We start from the raw sequence: 17,925 nt of genomic DNA, 5'->3' as shown, positions 1-17,925 counted from the left end.
TCGCGGTGCTGGTCCTCGGGCTCGGGCTCGCGGTCAAACTCCTCCTCATGCTCCCCCTCGGGTACTCCGCGATCTATGGTACACACAATCGGGCACACAATAAATAAAAGAAAATTAAAGTTTTACCCGTTGAGCTTCGAACAGAGAACGCGAATGAAAAATAGAAGGAATGAGTATTTTCATGAAATTTGGAGATGCCTCGGCGGAGGGGTATTGGAAGATGACGTGGTCAAATTTGGGATTAATCGGAGGAAGTTTGGCGCATAAAATGACGAGATAACTGTGTATTTAGGGGTTAAAACAAAGCTTTGGACTAAACTGCGAGAAACTAGAGACTTGTTTGCGAATATTTCTGGGAGGTGGAAGGGTATATCTGTGAGACAATCTTTGAAAGAGGTGGGAGGGCTATTTTGTGAAATAGAGAAAGATGGGGGTTAGATCAAAATGAGGAGTTTCTCTCCTTCTTCTTCCTTGGGCGAGTACAGGAAGATGGGGAGGGCAAATCCGGCGGCGGGTGGCCGGCCATGGCTCGCCGGTGGCGAGATTGGGTGGCGGGGGAAGGTAGAGGAGGGTGAGGGGGTCCCATTTGGGGCCTCACCTTGGTGAATCGGTGACGGGAAGAGCGGCACCGGTGGTGGACAGGGAGGTGGTGGTGCACGGGAGAGGGGGCGGCGTGCAGGAGTGGTACGGCGGCGCCTTGGCACGGGAGGGAGCAAGGAGAGGGTCGGCGAGCTTGTGGGTGGCGAGGGAGGCCAAGGCGTTGGCCCTTTTATAGCCGGCAGGCGGAGGAAACGACGACGATGTTGGGGGAGGGCCAGGGCCGGCGAGCTTGGGCGGCGGCCGGTGGTAGGGGCCGGGGGCTTGGATGTGGCGGTGTAGCGGCAGGGGTCGGTGACGGGAGGGGGGCCGGGCGCAGGTGGGGCCGGCCAAGGCGCAGGTAGGGGCGGCCAAGGGGAGGGCCAGGCGTGCGTTTGTGAGGTGGGGCAGGCGGGTGCAGGGCGTGGCAGGGGAGGGGGGTTGGCGCTAGGTAGGTAAGAGAAGGCAGCAAGCGTATGCGGCCAGGAAGGAAGAGGAAGGAAGAAGAAGAAAGGGAAAAGGAGAAGGAAGAAAAGGAGAAAAAGGAATAGGGGAAAAAGAGAAAAAGAAAGGGAGAGTTGGCGGTGATTGCGGAAAACGGTCGGAGCACGTGCGATGGTTTGTCGACCAGCACGCACCGAAATTTGCGAAGAGGATAAAATGATGGTTGTCGGCTTTGGGTGCCGGGACGACGAAATCGCTGGGAAAACGGGATTTTTGGGAGCTCAATAAAAGATTTTGAAAATAAATTTTAGCGGGTGATTTAAGTTGGTGATTTTTATGGATGTTACACCTGTGGGTCCGCCCCTGCATAGCACTAAATCCCGCCCAATAAACAAATATTTTCTCTCTTCTCCTCACTCCACACGAGCATCTCCACCACCACCGTGAGTTCAGGAAGGGTTGCAACCACAAACTCCGTCGCCCATGAGCTCAGAGAGAAGGCCCAAGCCACCAGTGCCGCCCCCTCCACATCTCTCCCCTTTCCCTCGCTGCTAAGCTCAACACCACCGGCGCCCAAGACAGGAAGCGGTGGCAGCCATGGAGGCCGCCTGGCCAAATCACGCACCCTTGAATTTCTCTTCCCTCTCACCATGTGGAGGAAGCGAGATGGGAGGTGCTTGACGATTGATTTGAGGGGTGGATGGCCAATTCGGGCGGATTGAAGGACGGGAGGAGGCGGCACAAGGGAGGGATGGGCGGCTGCGCAAGGCAGTGGCGGCACGGAGAAAGAAAGAACGGGGACAGGAGAGCAAGCACGGAGAGAAAGAGGGGGACGGTTGGTTGGATGTGCTAATGGGTTCCACTCTTAAAGCCCACAGGTGGTTTAATGTTGTGAGATAGAATAGGGACAGCTGATATGGACCCACGTATAAGATCACTTGGTCTTTATACAGGCCTGTTCGCTTTAGCTTATAAGCCGGTTGAAAAGCTGAAACGGCTGATTTGTTATGAGAGGAAAACACTGTTTAGTGACTGATAAGCCGACTGAATAAGCTGAAGCGAACAGGCCTACATTGCTAATGATCAGATTTCAGAGAGTGTGAGACACCGATGCCCCACGAGCCCCGATAGGGGAGGCGAGCGCGCTGGGAGCCTGGTACAGGACGACAGGCCATGGCGATGCGGCGGAGCGGCCTGGTCAAACATTCCATTCCACTGAGATCTCGGTTTAGGGGATCTGAAATTCTGAATCGCAGACCATGACAGCGCAGGAAAAAAAAGTGGGAAACGGAGCCAAATTTGCGGTACTCCTAGTTCGGAAAGGTTGTGGTTACGCGGCAGCGAAACGGGGCGATGGATCGCCCGATACAAAAGATCCTCGGTACCCCTACCAACGAAATAGGATCCGATACGCGGAAAATGGCGGCGACACTCTCACATGATTCGACCGCCCGGCCTGCTACCCTTCCTGATCCGTCACTGACACACCGTCCCGCGTGACAGGCCCTGGAAGGACAGAACTCTTTCCCGTTTCGTTGGCCGTTGCAGCCCAAACCAGCCAGACCAACCAAACCACCAACCCAAGGACGTCCCCACCCCGCAGCGGAATCAAACCCAGCCTCGGGCTCGTCAGCAGCTGGGTTTCCCTTGCGCCCCCGGGGTCTCGTCTCGCTCCCGCCCCGCCTGCGCGCGTTCCACGTGCTCACCCGTGGCGGCGAGCGCGCCCCCTCGCCCCCGCCGCGGCGCGGCGCGCGCAGCCCAACGCCACGCCGCTGGGAAGATAAATAAGGACCCCCCCGCCACCCCGCAATCCAATCCAATCCGGGCTCCCGAATCAATCAATCGCGATCGAATCCCGTCCCGCTCTCTCGATCTCTGCTCGGATTCTGCTCCGCCCGGCGTCAATCAATCCGTCGATTCCCCGACGGCCCCCTACCGATCGGCCGTCCAGTCGCCGCCGTGTCCCGCCATGACAACGGTGGGGCTCCGGATGGGGCCGGTGGGAGGATGGCGGATGGGCGCGGTGGATGAGGAGGGCGAGGAGAGGCGAGGGGGGATGGGGGAGGAGAAGGAGGAGGGGAAGGACGGCAAGGACGAGGACTGGGGTGTCGAGCAGGAGAGGAAGAGCAGCAGGGGCAAACGGAAGAGGACGGCGCCGCGGGGGCGCCGCCCGGGCGTGGGGCCGGGTCCCAAGCGCCGGCGTGCCGCTGCGGCGACCGAGCGCCGGCCGTCCGGGCAGGGCGCGCCGCCGCGGGGCACCGGAGAGCCTTCGCCGGAGGAGGGTGTCAATGCTGCTGCTGCGGCTGCGGCGCCGGAGGAAGATGGGGAGTACGTGGCGCCGAGCACCAGTGGCACAGGCGGCGCCGGGAGGAAGCAGGCCGGCGGGAGGGTCAGGAGGTCGTGCCACCGGTGCAAGAGGGCGACGCAGAGCCCCAAGGACATGATCAGGTGCGAGATGTGCGAACAGAGGATCTACTGCGTCCCCTGCGTCAGGAAGAGGTAATGCTGCTGCTCCCCATCGATACCACGCATCGTTCTGTCCTCCTACTCCTTTTGGGAATCGTCAGGGAACCTTGTGATTCTGCAGGTACCCAACGATGTCAGACGCCGAGGTAAGGGAGCGGTGCCCCTCCTGCCGCGGAGTCTGCAACTGTACGAGCTGCAAGGATAAACAAGTTGGGCCCGAGGTGATCATCCTGTGCCTTTTGAGCTCGCCACCCTTGTACATGCACACACCAGCAATTCCGCATGATTTGAAGCAATTAAATTTCTGAATTTCTTCTGGCTTCTTGTTTGTAGAGCATTTTTCTTTTCTTTTTTGACATGTCGTGGGGGTGTGTTCCGTTTGATTACATTTTGATAATGAGCTCTTTGTTACTGGTACTAGGCAGAGTTATTTGTAGAATTTGACTTACATGATTTATGTGAATTCATAAGCGAGTAGTTGCTTCAAAAATCTCAAATTTCCAGTCATAAACACTTAATTTCTCGTGGTTCCATGTTTAGAGAGCATTGTTCTTTGTTGTGCTATATACTGCTATGTTTTGGATTATGTTCCATTCTGTTACATGGTGATAATCCTTTTTCACTGATAGTGGGCAAAATTGTTTGTAGAGTTTGGCTTACATAATTTATTTGAAGTCATAAGTGAGTCGTTGATAAGAAATCTCAAATTCCCAAATCATGACAGTTTGCTGATTTCTGAGAATGTTTACTTTCTCCTATATTAGAGCTTGGTTTTGAAGAAATGCAATAGCATTGGATCAACTACAAGGAAGAAAAGGCCCATTTCTGCATGTGTGGAGTCGCACAGGATTCCTAGTGCAGCACGGCAGACTAAAGGAATTGACCACTCCATTGTGAGGACAAATATGATGAATAATGCATCTGCCATGTTGGATGAGGTGGATACGTCAGATGTGAGCACTGATGCTCCTGAAACAAAACGTAAATATGCCAGCTACCTGTTGCACTATCTGTTGCCATGTTTGACACAACTCAGCAAGGATCAGATGGAAGAAAAAGAAGTGGAGGCCAGAATTCAAGGTAAAATAGATTCCTATGGAATAACTTACTAGCTTCATGTGGCTTTCAACTGTTTTTTTAATGTCACCCCCTCATTTCCCCCAAACAGGATTGGAATTGTCAGAATTGATTGTCGAGCAAGCTGAAATCCGGAGGGATGAGAGGGTGTTCTGGTACTGGATGCTGACAATTGTTGAGTAATGTTTCATTTTTGCTTGTGATTTTTGGTCCTATATGTCTAAAATCTGTTTCTGTGAACCAGTGACAATTGCAGAACATCAATATTTGATCTACATAGAAGCTGCCCAGACTGCATGTACGATTTATGCATCGTCTGTTGTAAGGAGCTTCGTGAATGCCATCTTGAGGGTTCTTGCCAGGAGGCACCGGTAGATTATCCTGAAAGAGGACCTGACTATATGCATGGTGGTGATCTTGGTCCATCGCCAAATTCCAACTTAATCAAAGAAACAGGTTTGCCTAGTCACCAATCTGAGTCTATCAAGCAGGAAGCTGATCCTGATGGAACCATTCATTGCCCTCCATCTGAACTTGGTGGGCGCGGCAACGACTATATGCATGGTGGTGATCCTGACCCATTGTCCGATTCCAATTTAATCAATAACAAGAAAACAGGTTTGTCTAGTCAACAATCTGAGTCTATCAAGTGGGAAGCTGATCCTGATGGAACCATTCATGGCCCTTCATCTGAACTTGGTGGGTGTGTGCATGGTGGTGATCCTGATCCACCACCTGATTCCAAGTTAATCAATAACGAAGAAACAGGTTTGCCTAGTCACCAATCTGAGTCTGTCAAGTGGGAAGCTGATCCTGACGGAACCATTCATTGCCCTCCATCTGAACTTGGTGGGTGTGGCAACCATGTTCTTGAGTTGAGACAATTTTTTGAAAAAGATAGGTTAAGTAAGCTTGAAATGGCGGCTTTGCAAATGAGCAAGCAGTTACAACCTGATATCATCAGTACAGATACATGTGAATGCTCATGTTCAGCTAATCATGAAAGTTCAAGGAAAGCTGCCACCAGAGAAAAGTCAGCCGATAACTGCATATACTGTCCAATATCAGATGGCGGGAAGCCAGATGATCTCAAGCACTTCCAGAAACATTGGGTGAAAGGAGAACCTGTAATTGTGCAAGGGGTACTCAAGAAAATGTCTCATTTTAGCTGGGAGCCACCAGCTATGTGGTCTGAAATACATGGCACCAATTCTAGTTCTGAGATGAAAAAAGTGAAAGCCACTGACTGTCTATCTTGCTGTGAGGTTAGTGCAATACATTCCTCCAACTGCAAATCAATGCTACATAAATTATTCTGTTATAATGTTGTAACCTGTGGTTTATACGAAACTAACTAGCATTTACACAGCTGTTACTTCGTTTCGTTTTGCCATGGCATATATCGAGATATCCATATCTGTTTACCAAACAAAACTATAGGTGTTTGTATGATCACCTGACTAGGTCAACTAGGTATAAATATCCAATCATGTTTGTATTCTACTTAGAACTTTTCTATCTGAAATCTGATAATGAAGGCTAAAATTGCTGGTGCTAAGGAGTGGGTTTGTGTTGTGGGTGAGTTGGATAGAGTTTTATCCTTCAAATGGATTTTGACTTAGTGGACCAAAAGACTCCAACCAGTGGATTACTTTTATATATATATCTATATATATGCAGGTCGAGATATGCACCAAGGACTTTTTCGAAGGGTATTATGAAGGTCGGATGTATCGCAATCTTTGGCCTGAAATGCTTAAATTAAAGGACTGGCCAACTTCAAACCACTTTGAAAATATTTTGCCTTCCCATGGAAGGAAATACATCAATTCCTTGCCATTTCAACCATACACAAATTTGAAATCTGGCTTGCTAAATATCTCTGCATTGCTTCCTGGTGACATCTTAAAGCTTGACATGGGCCCAAAATCATATATAGCTTATGGCTGTGCACAGGAACTCAGCAGAGGAGATTCTGTTACAAAGCTTCATTGTGACTTGTCTGATGCGGTAAGTAAATAATTACACTATTGGATTGAGAACGATTTACACCAATTCATTGGACATAGTTATATCATACTGGACTGTGTTCATCAAGTCCTTGAATGGTTTTTTTCTCTGTTTAAGCGAGGTGTCTGCATGAAGAGAGAGCTTCATCCTTACCTACATGATAGAACTTTTCCCCCCTTTTAATGTTGGCTTGCATCGATGGATTTTTTAAGCCAATTAATACCCCAATAGAGAATGCTTAGTATCTCGCTTTAAACTTGTTTCCATTAATTCTTGTTATTTCTTATGTCAGGTCAATGTTTTGATGCATACTTTTAAGGTTGAGCCCTCTGAAGAACAGAAACGGGAGATAAGAAACTTGAAAATAAGGCATACAGAACAGGATAAAAAGGAGAAGGTAGCAACAGATGGAAATGATACAAGCATGGAGCATGCAGATACATCCCCAATTTACTGTGCAGATGATGGGGGAGGTGCATTATGGGATATTTTCAGGAGGGAGGATGTTGGAAAACTAAAAGAATACCTCACGAAACATTCCAAAGAATTTCGCCATATGTACTGTTCTCCAGTTGAAAAGGTTAGTTTCAGTGTGATCTCCAAATGAGCTTGTGCAGACAAATAGTTGTTTATCACTTTGTGACAGTTGCTTTTAATGCAGACTTTTAACCCTGTGCATGATGAAACATTTTATCTAACAAACAAACACAAGAGGAAGCTCAAAGAGGAGTATGGTGAGTTGCATTATCTATTTATATATTTTTACAAAAATCCTTCAGTGCGAATAGTTACAGTGCTCAGTGCTAAAAGTTTTGATATGCTGTTGTAGGAATCGAACCATGGACGTTTGTACAAAGACTTGGAGAGGCGGTTTTTATACCTGCTGGGTGTCCTCATCAAGTACGGAATCTCAAGGTAAATTTGCCAATGCGCTCTTCCAATACCCAGTTTCAAATGCTATAGATGAGGACTACTCAAGTTTGACATGTTCTGCATCTGAATGTGTAATACTTTTACCTATGCAGTCTTGCACCAAGATTGCTCTGGACTTTGTATCTCCAGAGAACATTCAGCAATGTCTTAGCTTAACTGAGGATTTCCGCAGGCTTCCAAAGAACCACAGGGCGAAAGAAGATAAACTAGAGGTATGAATTTTTCAATGCCACGCGGGTCTTGATTCTTGGACCTTTTTTCTTTAAAAAAAAGTCCTGATGAACTTTTAGTAAGCTCGATAGCTGTGACGATAGACCATAGGACATACACGTTAATAAGGCCCTGTTTATTCCCTTGCCCGATTATATAATCCAGCTTATTGGTGCCAGATTATTACTGGTCCTAGATTATATAATCTCTGTAGGGTTGTTTGTTTGCCCAGATTATTGGAGGTGTAGATGGTTGGTCTAGAAATAAACTGAAATAAGCTTCTCTTGAGCAGCAAGATTATGGTAATCTAGGGGTGTAATTATAATCTGCACAATATTCTGAGTTGTTTGTTGCCCACAACAGATTATATAATCTAGAGGGCAAACAAACAGCCCTAAGTTCCCATCTCAAGCCTTAAATTCTGAATGAACACAAAAACCCAAGTGCTCGTTGTAGCATAACATCCACACTATACATTTACACGGTTTCCAAAATGTGTATTTTAACACTACTGTATTCCGTTTCACTATGTTTGTCCACAGCAAGCTCCAAGAAAAAAAGTATTGTAGTTAAAAAACAAAATATGTAATTCTGTATAAAATTAACACCTATATCTTTATTACGTAAATAATATGATACCACCACTTTCTTTATTATAGACAGTGGAAATACTGTAATGACTACGCTCTTTTCAATGGAAAACGTTATAAGATGTACTCCCTCCATCCTAAACTAAGGTGGTGTTTAGATCAATAGTCCATGAGCTAAACTTTAGCCCCTAAACTTTAGTCCTGCTGGGCTGTTTGGATCCATAGCCTAACTTTAGACTTTCATCAAACAATGACTAATTTACCCCTCATCTAACAGCAGCATATGATTTGCCCCTCATTCAACCGATTAAAAGTAATGAAAAGTACAGAACAGATCAACGAATTGCAGACACAAATAGGGATTAAACAGATGACAAATTCCACAGTTTTCTTGGCCAACTGGAGGCAGTCCCAAATGCAAAGGCAGCTATAGCTAGAGATCCCACAGGAACAATGACTGATTTGCCATTAATGGGGGGCAAGTATAGTGGACGGTATACACTGCCAAGCTCGACGACCAGGAGGCCGTCGCGCTGTGCCGCGGCCGCGCGGTGCTGCTCACCGCGGCCGTGCGTGGACCGCTACGCGCTCGCCGAGGCGCACGCCTGCAGCCGGAGCCGCCGGGGCTCGCGCTGCCCTTCGACCCTCCGGCGCAGGCTCCGCGCGGCCAGCCCTCGCACCTCCAGTTCGGCGCGCTGTCCGGATCCGAGCCGGCGTCGCCGGCCGACTAGCCTCCCCGCGGCGTCCCCGAGCAGCTGCCGAAGAAGTCCCTGGTGCTGGAGACGGAGGAGATCGGGCGAGCGGGGCGGCGGCGGCGTTGCGGGTGCGTGACGCGCCAGGGGCAGGGTGCGGGAATGGATAGGGTGCGCGGGGGGTATCGTGCGTCCAGCACTCGCCCCAACACGTTTTAGACCTCCTCGCGAGCAAAAGATTTTAGTCCAGATTTTAGCTGTGTGCTCCATTTAGTCCACCTGGTTGAATCCCAAAGCTAAAAAAATGAGCTAAAAGTGCAGAATTAAAGTTTTACCATAGGAAATAGACCCTAAGTGTTCTTTTAGCCTTCAAATTTTGTCCTACAAAGAGTGGTGTGTTTTAAACCTAGTGAGGCTCTCTGATTACATCAACACTCACACTAATAAAAAAATATATGGAGAAGTGCATTGAGCCAATCGAATGATCGATTGATATTATTTCTCTGATTTCAATGCACATGCATTTATTTATGATTAAAAAAATCAAACAAACAACACGGATTTCAATCACAACTAATACGAATAATTAAAGGCAACAACAGACACTTATTTTAAAGCTGTTGACAAACATAGTGAAGCGGAGATAGTATATTTTTTCCTCCAGGGCACAGTGTAATGAAATGAGGGCCTTGTTTAGTTACCTCAAAAACCCAACTTTGACACTATGCAAAAAGAAGATTCTACATCACACCAAACTTGTGGTACATGCATGGAATACTAAATGTAGACGAAATCAAAAACTAATTGCACAGTTTTGTTGTACTTTGCGAGATGAATCTTTTGAGCCTAATTAGTCAATATTTGGACAATAATTCACAAATACAAACGAAACGCTACAGTATTCTACAGTGTTGGCATAGCGATTTTGGTTGTCCAAAATCGAGCAACTAAACAGGGCCGAGGTCTCAGGACTTAGAGCGTATTGCTGTGGCTTCGGTGATGTCGCCACTCACCGTGCTCTTGAAGCTTCCATGGGTTCCCATGCCCTTTCCCTCTTCCTCTCTATGCCTGACTAAATCAGTCATCGAAATAACGAACTATAACTCCCCAGGGCCTTGCCTAGTTGAGGGAAGCTGTTGCGGGCCTCTCCACCTCTGCGGTGGCACCTCATGGTTAATGATACCTCGTCCCCTAGCACGTACCTCAACTCGACAGCTCCTATCTTGTGGTCATGGGTACTGTGGGCCTGTTTGGTTAGGATTGCTTATAAAAAAGTTGCTTATTTATAAGTCTAGGTGTTTGGTTTGGGTTGCTTATTTGCAATAAATGAGAGTGGTATTGACACATTTACCCCTGGTCCACCCCATTTACCTCTACCCCTACTAATTACCAGCTCCTTCCTTGGCTGGCGTCAGAAGAGGGCAGCGGGCGCGGGCGGCGGCGGGCGGAGGGCGCGGGCGGAGGGCGCGGGCGGCGACGGGGTGCGAGCGGCGGCGGGCGGCGCGGAGGCGGGCGCGAGGGCGGTTGGCGGCGGGCGGAGGGCGCGGGCGGAGGGCGGCGGCGGGCGGAGGGCGCGGGCGGTTGGCGGCGGGCGCGAGCGGGGTGCGGGCGGGAGCGGCGGGCCGCGGCGGGCGCGTGCGGCGGCGGCGGGCGGCGCGCGGCCGGCGCGGAGGCGGGCGCAGCGGCGGCGGGCGCAGCGCGCGGCGCGGAGGCGGCCGACGGCCGGCGCGGCGGCGGCGGCGGGCGGAACCGGCGGTCTAAGTGGTGACGGGATAGAGGAGAGAGAAAGGGGAGAGAGGAGAGAGAATGAGGGTAGGAGGTGTAAAAGTGCCCATAAGCAACTATAAGCAACTCCAAAGTTGCTTATTTGCTTATGCATAAGCAACTTATAAGCAAGTCTATAAGCAAGGGTGTTTGGGTCATAAGCAACTTATTTGCTTATTTATAAGTTGCTTATAAATAAGCAATGCTAACCAAACAGGCCCTATATGTGCTCCCTCGGTCCCTCCACTATGTAAAAAAGGGTTCGTGTAAGAAGCTGCATTCGAGCATCGACATATGCTTCCATGTTTCAAACAAGAAAGTCAACATCTGCATTAAGTGAATCACATACTCCCTCCATACTCGCAAAGGAAGTCGTTTTGGACAGCAACACGATCTCCAAAGTATTACTTTGACTCCTTGTTTTTATAAAAAATATTTATCAAAAAGTGATATATGTATATTTTTATGAAAGTATTTTTCAAGACAAATCTATTTATATGGCTTTCACATTTCCAAACTCAATAACTTAAGTTATTCATGATTTATATTCCCAATATTTGACCCAAGCTTTGTCCAAAACGACTTTCTTTGCGAGTACGGAGGGAGTATGTTTTTAAAACTAGCCAACCATCTAAAATTTATTTAGAGCAAGTTAACAAAAGCCTATTTGTCATCTATCAAAAACGGGTATAGTTAGGTGCTTTTGAGCTTTTTGAAAAATTGTTGCTGGCTTTTAGGTTCTAAAAAGTTAATATTAGTTTTTATAAGATGTGTTTAGCTTCCTGGACTCAAAAAGCTACGAAAAATTGAGAAAACTGAATTTTTCAGCTTTCCATATAAATTCAACTTTTCTGAGTTCAGAAGCTACATGAGAAGTTCGCTGTTTGTTTGAGCTTCTGAACTTTCACGCTGAGAAACTGTTAGGAAGCTCAAACAAACTGGACCTTAAACCAGTAGAGGATGATGGGCAGTCTAGGGGCTACCAAGTCCTTTGCTTGACGTCTATGCACTTCCCTTCCAACTTTACAAATAAGATGAAACGAGTGACTAGATTGTACTATTTCTAATATAAAATGTCCTAAATTTCGTGGCTCAACCCACCATTGAATCTACCCACAATAACTTCATCATTCTTCTCTAAACCACATTGGGGCATACCTACTTGCAACTCCTATGATATTCTTTTGCAGTTTTGAACTTTTGATACCCTATCTCAATTGTTGCAGCTTGTGTGTAAAAAATTACGTATATGATACGAAGGAACAAATCTAGCCTGTGTTACATGTTTCGACACTTAGGACACATCCTAAGTGTTGGGGAATAGGTCACAGACATGAAAAATGTCAGGTTGAGAAGGAAAGCAGCGTCTAGAGACGTTTCAACGTCGAAGGGCTCCCAAAAAGACAAGGGGCCAGAAGACCCCAAGATAGGCGGAGCCGTCGACAACAGATGCACATGCCAAGATAGGCGGAGCCACCGGAGGCAAACACCAGAGGGCTTATAAGGGACATACCTCCGGATGTGGCTTTCGAAAGAAGCACCAAAGTTTGACCTCCACTTGGCGGGATATGTGGGACATCTCAGCGTATGGGGTGCGAAAGAGCTGTGTTACCGACAGACGTCATCGCACACTATCAAGAGAAGGCAAAACCCTAGCTGGATGGTGCACAAACAAGAATGCCATGGATATGCTAGGGATCTACCCTCACCATACCAAGCATAATTGACCTTTTGTCATCCTCAGAGGATGGAAGGCAAAATGCCATGTGACTCAGCTAAGTCCGTTGGTCGGTGCTAGTGCTATCCGTAAGGGTGGCAAAAAGTTAAATGCTTCACTGTACTGTACTACCTGCATCAGGGTACAATTGTAATTGAGAGGACCCTTCGCCCTTCCTTAGGTCCGTAAATGTGAAGCCCAAGGGCTATGTAAAGCATTCAATTCTCAAGCGATACATAGCCATTGGGTTTGTCCTAAGTCAAACTTATCACTAAGCTTGTAAAAAAAATACAATATCTACCATACCAAATAAATTCACTAATAAAATATATTCTATGATGGATTCAATGAAACCAATTTAGTATCATAGATGTTATTATATTTTTTTTAAAAAAAAAGTTGGTCTAAAGTGAATACTCTCTTCCAAATTATTGTAGGTCGTTTTAGTTTTCTAGATATATAAGTTTTGCTATGTATCTATTATCCAGATATAGCGTGTATCTAGATGCATAATAAAATACATAAACCTGAAAAAGCTAAAACGATCTACAATTTAAAATAGGGGAGTACTGATTTGAGATGGAGTGAGTACCTCTCGTTCCGGTGAGCGAACGTCCGGTTGAACTCCTACTTCATGTTGTTTATCCTCGCATTACTAGAAATCCGAGCATTGGTCCTAGCCTTTAGTACCGGTTGGTTTTTGACCCGATACTAATGTGAGCATTAGTATCGGGTCTAACGGCTAGTTTCCCAGAAGTCCCTCGTGACCTCCTTTAGTACCGGTTGGGAGCTCCGACCGGTAATAAAGATCACCCATTAGTACTGGGTGGAGTCTCCACCCGGTACTAATGTGCCTGAGGGCCGTACCGGGTGGAAGCTCCACCTGGTACTAACCCTCAGTCCCAGCACCCACCCCTGTGCGCCTCCTTATCTGCTCCCCCCTCCCTCCCTCCCTCCCTCCTCTCCTACCGGTTCTCCCTCTCTCTATCCCCCTGTGGTCTTCTCTCCCCCTTCCTCCTCTCCTAGCGGCCCTCCCTCTCCCCCTCCATCCTCCCTCTCTCCCTCCCATGCCCCTTTGTTGCCCCTCCCCTTCCCCCTTCGCTCGCCCCTCACTACTAGCGGAGAGCAGCGGGGGGCAAGGTGCAGCGGCAGCGATGGCGGGCGGGCTGCAGGCTGCAGCTGCGACAGCGGGTGCGGATGGTAGACGTGGGCTCGGCCTTGGCGGCGTGGCGGCTCCAGTGGCGTGGCCTTGACTTCCTCTCCCCTTGTATGCCTCTCTCTCTCCGTGGTGGGGGTGCGGCCGGTCGGATCCGGCGGGGCCGCGGATGTCCGCGGCCGGCGGGGCGGCGGCAGCCAGATCCGACGAGGTGCGACCGTTGGGTCACGAGGGAGGGGCAGCCGGCGGGGCGGCGGCAGCTAGATCCGGCGAGGTGCGGCCGGTGGGTCGCGGGGGAGGGGCAGCCGACGCCGACGAGCACGGTGGCGGGGCAAGCGGGTGCGGCCAGCGAGATGCAACTCACGCCCCACGACGGCGGGGTGCGGCTCGGGCTCGGGCAGGGTGCGGCTCGGGCTCGGATGGTCAGGCTAGCGAAGTGAGCTGGTGGAATTTTTTATTTTTTAATACCCCATTAGTACCGGTTATTTGACCGGATCCTCATTTGGTATCGAAGTAGTAATACCGGTTGGACAACCAGTATTAAAGAAGGGATAGTAACTAGTATTGAAGGTGCTATCTCAGCAGTGTCGCCGCTGCCGACGGTGTCGTGATTATTGTTTTTGCGCCGAATCGTTCAATCTCACGTCGGCTCAACATACGTGCAAGAGGGGTGTTGACAGCTCTAAGTACTCAAAAGCTTTGGTGTCTTTTTGAGCCGCCTTCAATGGCCAAGGCCATTGCGACCTAAACATCCTATGAAGGTCCTCTGTGTGCGACCTTGACGCTTCGGAATCATCCTCATCATCTTTGATGATCCATAAATGGTCGGTCACTCGGTCGTATTCGTGCAATCGTGCTCGTCGACGCTTCGGAGTCATCCTCATCATCTGTGATCCATAAATGGTCGGTCACTCGGTCGTATTCGTGCAGTCTGCTCGTCGATTTTGTAGAGCAGCGGCCGTAACCTGACTCTCCGTTCGTAGGTGCTCACGTCCTTAAGGATTGTGCAGCTGTGATTGGCCGACGACGAGTAGACTTGTAAAAACACTTTCACCAGCGGAGTGGGCTGTATGCCTTTGTTATGGTGGCTGCAGCGTGGGTGACGTATTTGCTCTGTCTCTCCTCGTCTATTCTCCGCCACGTATGCTTTGCATAGCATCGTGTAGATGGGACATGTGTTTGCCTTTGTTCATGTCAGTCGTGTCACCTGTCACGTATGAAAACTGTTGCGCTGGTAGATAGTACAGTACAGTGGATCGAGAAGGATTCGAGGACATTACCCATCTTTTTTACCTTCAGAGTTTGTACTTTACCTGCAAAGTATTGCATGAAAAACTGTGAGCAGTCACAGACAATTTTGTTTTTACCTCTTCATGGCTGCAGGTGAAGAAGATGATCGTCTACGCCGTTGAGCGTGCTTTGCAGATTCTGGAGGAGCCTTGCCCATCCCCGGAGCGCAAGCCCGAGGCCGACTGACATTGTCTTTTTCCTCGCCTGGCCAAAGGGTTTCTGCGAGACAGCAAGGAAATGATGAATCGTGCGCATAGTCTGGAGGAGATACAGTCGTGCTAGGATGTCCGTAGGCACAAATAATCTGAGAAACGGGCAGATTTTGCAGATGTTTCCTAGAGAACTGGGTGTAGCGAAAATTTTAAACGGTTTTCTTTATGCTACACTGTTGGTAAAATGCAGTAATGATTGTGGTAGCAGAATTCTACTCTTTTTGCTTCTCTTTTGCTCAGGCCCCGTTTGTTCCTCCAGGGCTGTTTGGATACGAGGTGCTAAATTTTAACAGTGTCACATCGGATGTTCGGATGCTAATTAGGAGGACTAAATATGAGCTAATTATAAAACTAATTGCAGAACCTTGTGCTAATTCGCGAGACGAATCTATTAAGCTTAATTAATCCATCATTAGCAAATGGTTACTGTAGCACCACATTGTCAAATCATGGACTAATTAGGCTTAATAGATTCGTCTTCCGAATTATACTCCATCTATGCAATTAGTTTTGTAATTAGTTTATATTTAGTACTCCTAATTAGCATCCAAACATCCGATGTGACAGGTGTTAAACTTTAATAGGGTGTTCCCAAACACCCTGTTTGTTCCTCTAGGAGCTCCTAAAATTCCTATCACATCGAATATTTAGATACTAATTAAGAGTATTAAACATAGACTAATTATAAAATTAATTGCATAGATGGAGGCTAATTTGCGAGACGAATCTATTAAACCTAATTAGTTCATGATTTGATAATGTGGTGCTACAGTAAACATGTGCTAATGATGGATTAATTATGCTTAATAGATTTGTCTCGGAATTAGTCTCCACCTGTGTAATTAGTTTTATAATTAGCTCATATTTAGTCCTCCTAATTAGCCTTCGAATATTCGATATGACATTAATTTTAGTCCGAACTAAAGATCCTAACACCCCTTAGTATTAATTTTAGTCCGAACTAAAGATCCTAACACCCCTTAGTATAAAATGTGCCTTCTAGTTCCCATGAAATTATGGAGCTACTAGGCCTTGCACCAGTTATTTATCTAGCCAAAACTTATTGATTAGTGAGGGAATCATCTGCATCTACACTTTCACAGTAAAAACTGCACAAAAAAACTACGATTAATAACAAATTACCTTAGATTCTAGTAGTCGCACACGTACTACAAACAGATCAGATTGTTTTTTACATCCGAGAGTACAGAGTTAACCTGAACTCAGCTAGAGTAGCTTAAGTTTAGCAGGGTCACATCGGATATTCGGATGCTAATTAGAAGGACTAAATATGAGCTAATTACAAAACTAATTGCACGGATGGAGTCTAATTCGCGAGACGAATCTATTAAGGCTAATTAATCCATCATTAGCAAATGGTTACTGTAGCACCATATTGTCAAATTATGGACTAATTAGGCTTAATAGCTTCGTCTCGCGAATTAGACTCCATCTGTGCAATTAGTTTTATAATTAAACTATATTTAATACTCCTAATTAGTATCCAAACCTCTGATGTGACAAGTGCTAAAGTTTAGCACAGTGTTCCCAAACACCCCCTTAACACAAATTACTCCCTCCCTCCCATGTATGAGATAACTCCCGCACCTCCAGGGGCTATTTGCATCTGACTATCCGTAAAAAAATTAAGATCTCGTTTGTGAGGGTTTCTACCGATTTCAGCTTGACTTGTTTTGCATAAAGCGAGGTATTGCAGTGTCAACTTATTCTGTAAATCAAGGAAAAAAATGAACTAGAAGCCTGCTCATTAGCTTTGGCTTCACCGGTGAAAGCATTTTAGAAGAAGCCCTTTTAGACGCCCCAAGCTATACTCACTCCATTTTCTTTTGATAGATATATTTTCAAAATCTTCTCTTTTGAGTTGCCATCTCGGATCTGCTGGCACATATGATTGTTCGATTCTACTGCAGTGAGTGGTGCATGCATATCATGATGCCAATACTGAAGAGTTCTTGCAGAAAATCATTTTCACTAACAAGAAGTACATAATAATGTGGTTAATTGGATGAAAAGTAGGATCCTCCTTATTCATTATGACGAGGTGAAATAGATTTATCAAAAGTGAATGGAGGGAGTACTCTTTAGCTTGGACAAGAGACCTAAAGTTCGGTGCTCTTTCCACCCTTATGTGCGTCTCCAACCAATTGGGAAATCTCAAAACTCAAGTGACATATAGAGTTATTTTACAATTTTTCTATACAAAAAGTTTATGAAAACAATATATACGCGAACTAATTGAAAATTCAATATAAACAAGGTGTGGACAAAACCATATGTTAAAGGGGATAACAAATTGAAAGGATTTCAATTTTCCCTAGTAAATCTAGATCAACATGAGCATGAGGCTCTCCAATTAGAAAATGACATGGAGAAAACAACAAAACTAAAAGGGAGAAGGGAGAAAACATAAATCCATCTTCAATACAAGAGATCTAACTTTTCCCTTAAAATGAAGATTTAACACTCCAACTATGATATCATATAGAGAAAACAACCCAATCAAAAGAGGTGACTCTCTTCCTTCAAAGAAAGAGGTGACACTCCAAACCCGAAAAAACGAAGATAGATGTTTCTTGCAAAATATGGGCAGGCATTACCTTCAGATCGGAGTCAAGGAGGCCCAGTCGAATTCCAGATGCCAATCCCAAAACACAAGATGAAGAAACGAGTTTGTTGGGGTAGGTGGCTTTATATAATAGGCATGTTGCCCTCGCATTAGGGGAGCAGATCGGCAACAAATCTCGGTTTGGAAGGAAATTCCTAAAGT

At 46.9% G+C, this 17,925-nt stretch overlaps 1 protein-coding gene and 1 long non-coding RNA gene across 4 annotated transcripts; one reads left to right on the top strand and one right to left on the bottom strand.

Annotated features, from left to right (window-relative positions):
- The first annotated feature begins 2,722 nt into the window (after positions 1–2,722).
- On the top strand, positions 2,723–15,347 carry LOC117842084 (lysine-specific demethylase JMJ26). 3 transcript variants are annotated; one of them, XM_034722435.2, is made up of 11 exons: positions 2,723–3,519; positions 3,608–3,707; positions 4,251–4,566; positions 4,655–4,718; positions 4,808–5,828; positions 6,520–6,573; positions 6,866–7,153; positions 7,235–7,307; positions 7,403–7,488; positions 7,599–7,718; positions 15,019–15,347. In XM_034722435.2, exons 1-11 carry the CDS (start codon positions 2,990–2,992, stop codon positions 15,109–15,111), a joined length of 2,745 nt encoding a protein of 914 aa, XP_034578326.1. In that variant the 5' UTR covers positions 2,723–2,989; the 3' UTR covers positions 15,112–15,347. The 3 variants fall into 3 exon arrangements, with proteins under 3 accessions (XP_034578326.1, XP_034578324.1, XP_034578325.1); XM_034722433.2 differs by having other exon boundaries at positions 2,727–3,519; positions 6,244–6,573; XM_034722434.2 differs by lacking the exon at positions 15,019–15,347 and adding an exon at positions 11,989–12,818 and having other exon boundaries at positions 2,727–3,519; positions 6,244–6,573.
- On the bottom strand, positions 14,198–17,925 carry LOC117842085 (uncharacterized). Its single transcript, XR_004637452.2, has 2 exons — positions 17,756–17,925; positions 14,198–15,144 (listed from the first exon to the last, which is right to left on the bottom strand). It is a non-coding gene; the product is annotated as an uncharacterized lncRNA (long non-coding RNA).

The sequence above is a fragment of the Setaria viridis genome, chromosome 2 (assembly GCF_005286985.2).
Source record: "Setaria viridis chromosome 2, Setaria_viridis_v4.0, whole genome shotgun sequence".
NCBI classification, from domain to species: domain Eukaryota; kingdom Viridiplantae; phylum Streptophyta; class Magnoliopsida; order Poales; family Poaceae; genus Setaria; species Setaria viridis.
This window is presented reverse-complemented; position numbering and strand designations above follow the sequence as displayed.

Bases quoted from the DNA above. Each gene is read 5' to 3' on its own strand.
- LOC117842084 (XM_034722433.2), top strand. From the start codon at position 2,990: ATGACAACGGTGGGGCTCCGGATGGGGCCGGTGGGAGGATGGCGGATG. The intron at 5,829-6,243 runs GTTAGTGCAATA...ATATATATGCAG, and splicing joins ACTGTCTATCTTGCTGTGAG to GTCGAGATATGCACCAAGGA. The intron at 7,489-7,598 runs GTAAATTTGCCA...TTACCTATGCAG, and splicing joins ATCAAGTACGGAATCTCAAG to TCTTGCACCAAGATTGCTCT.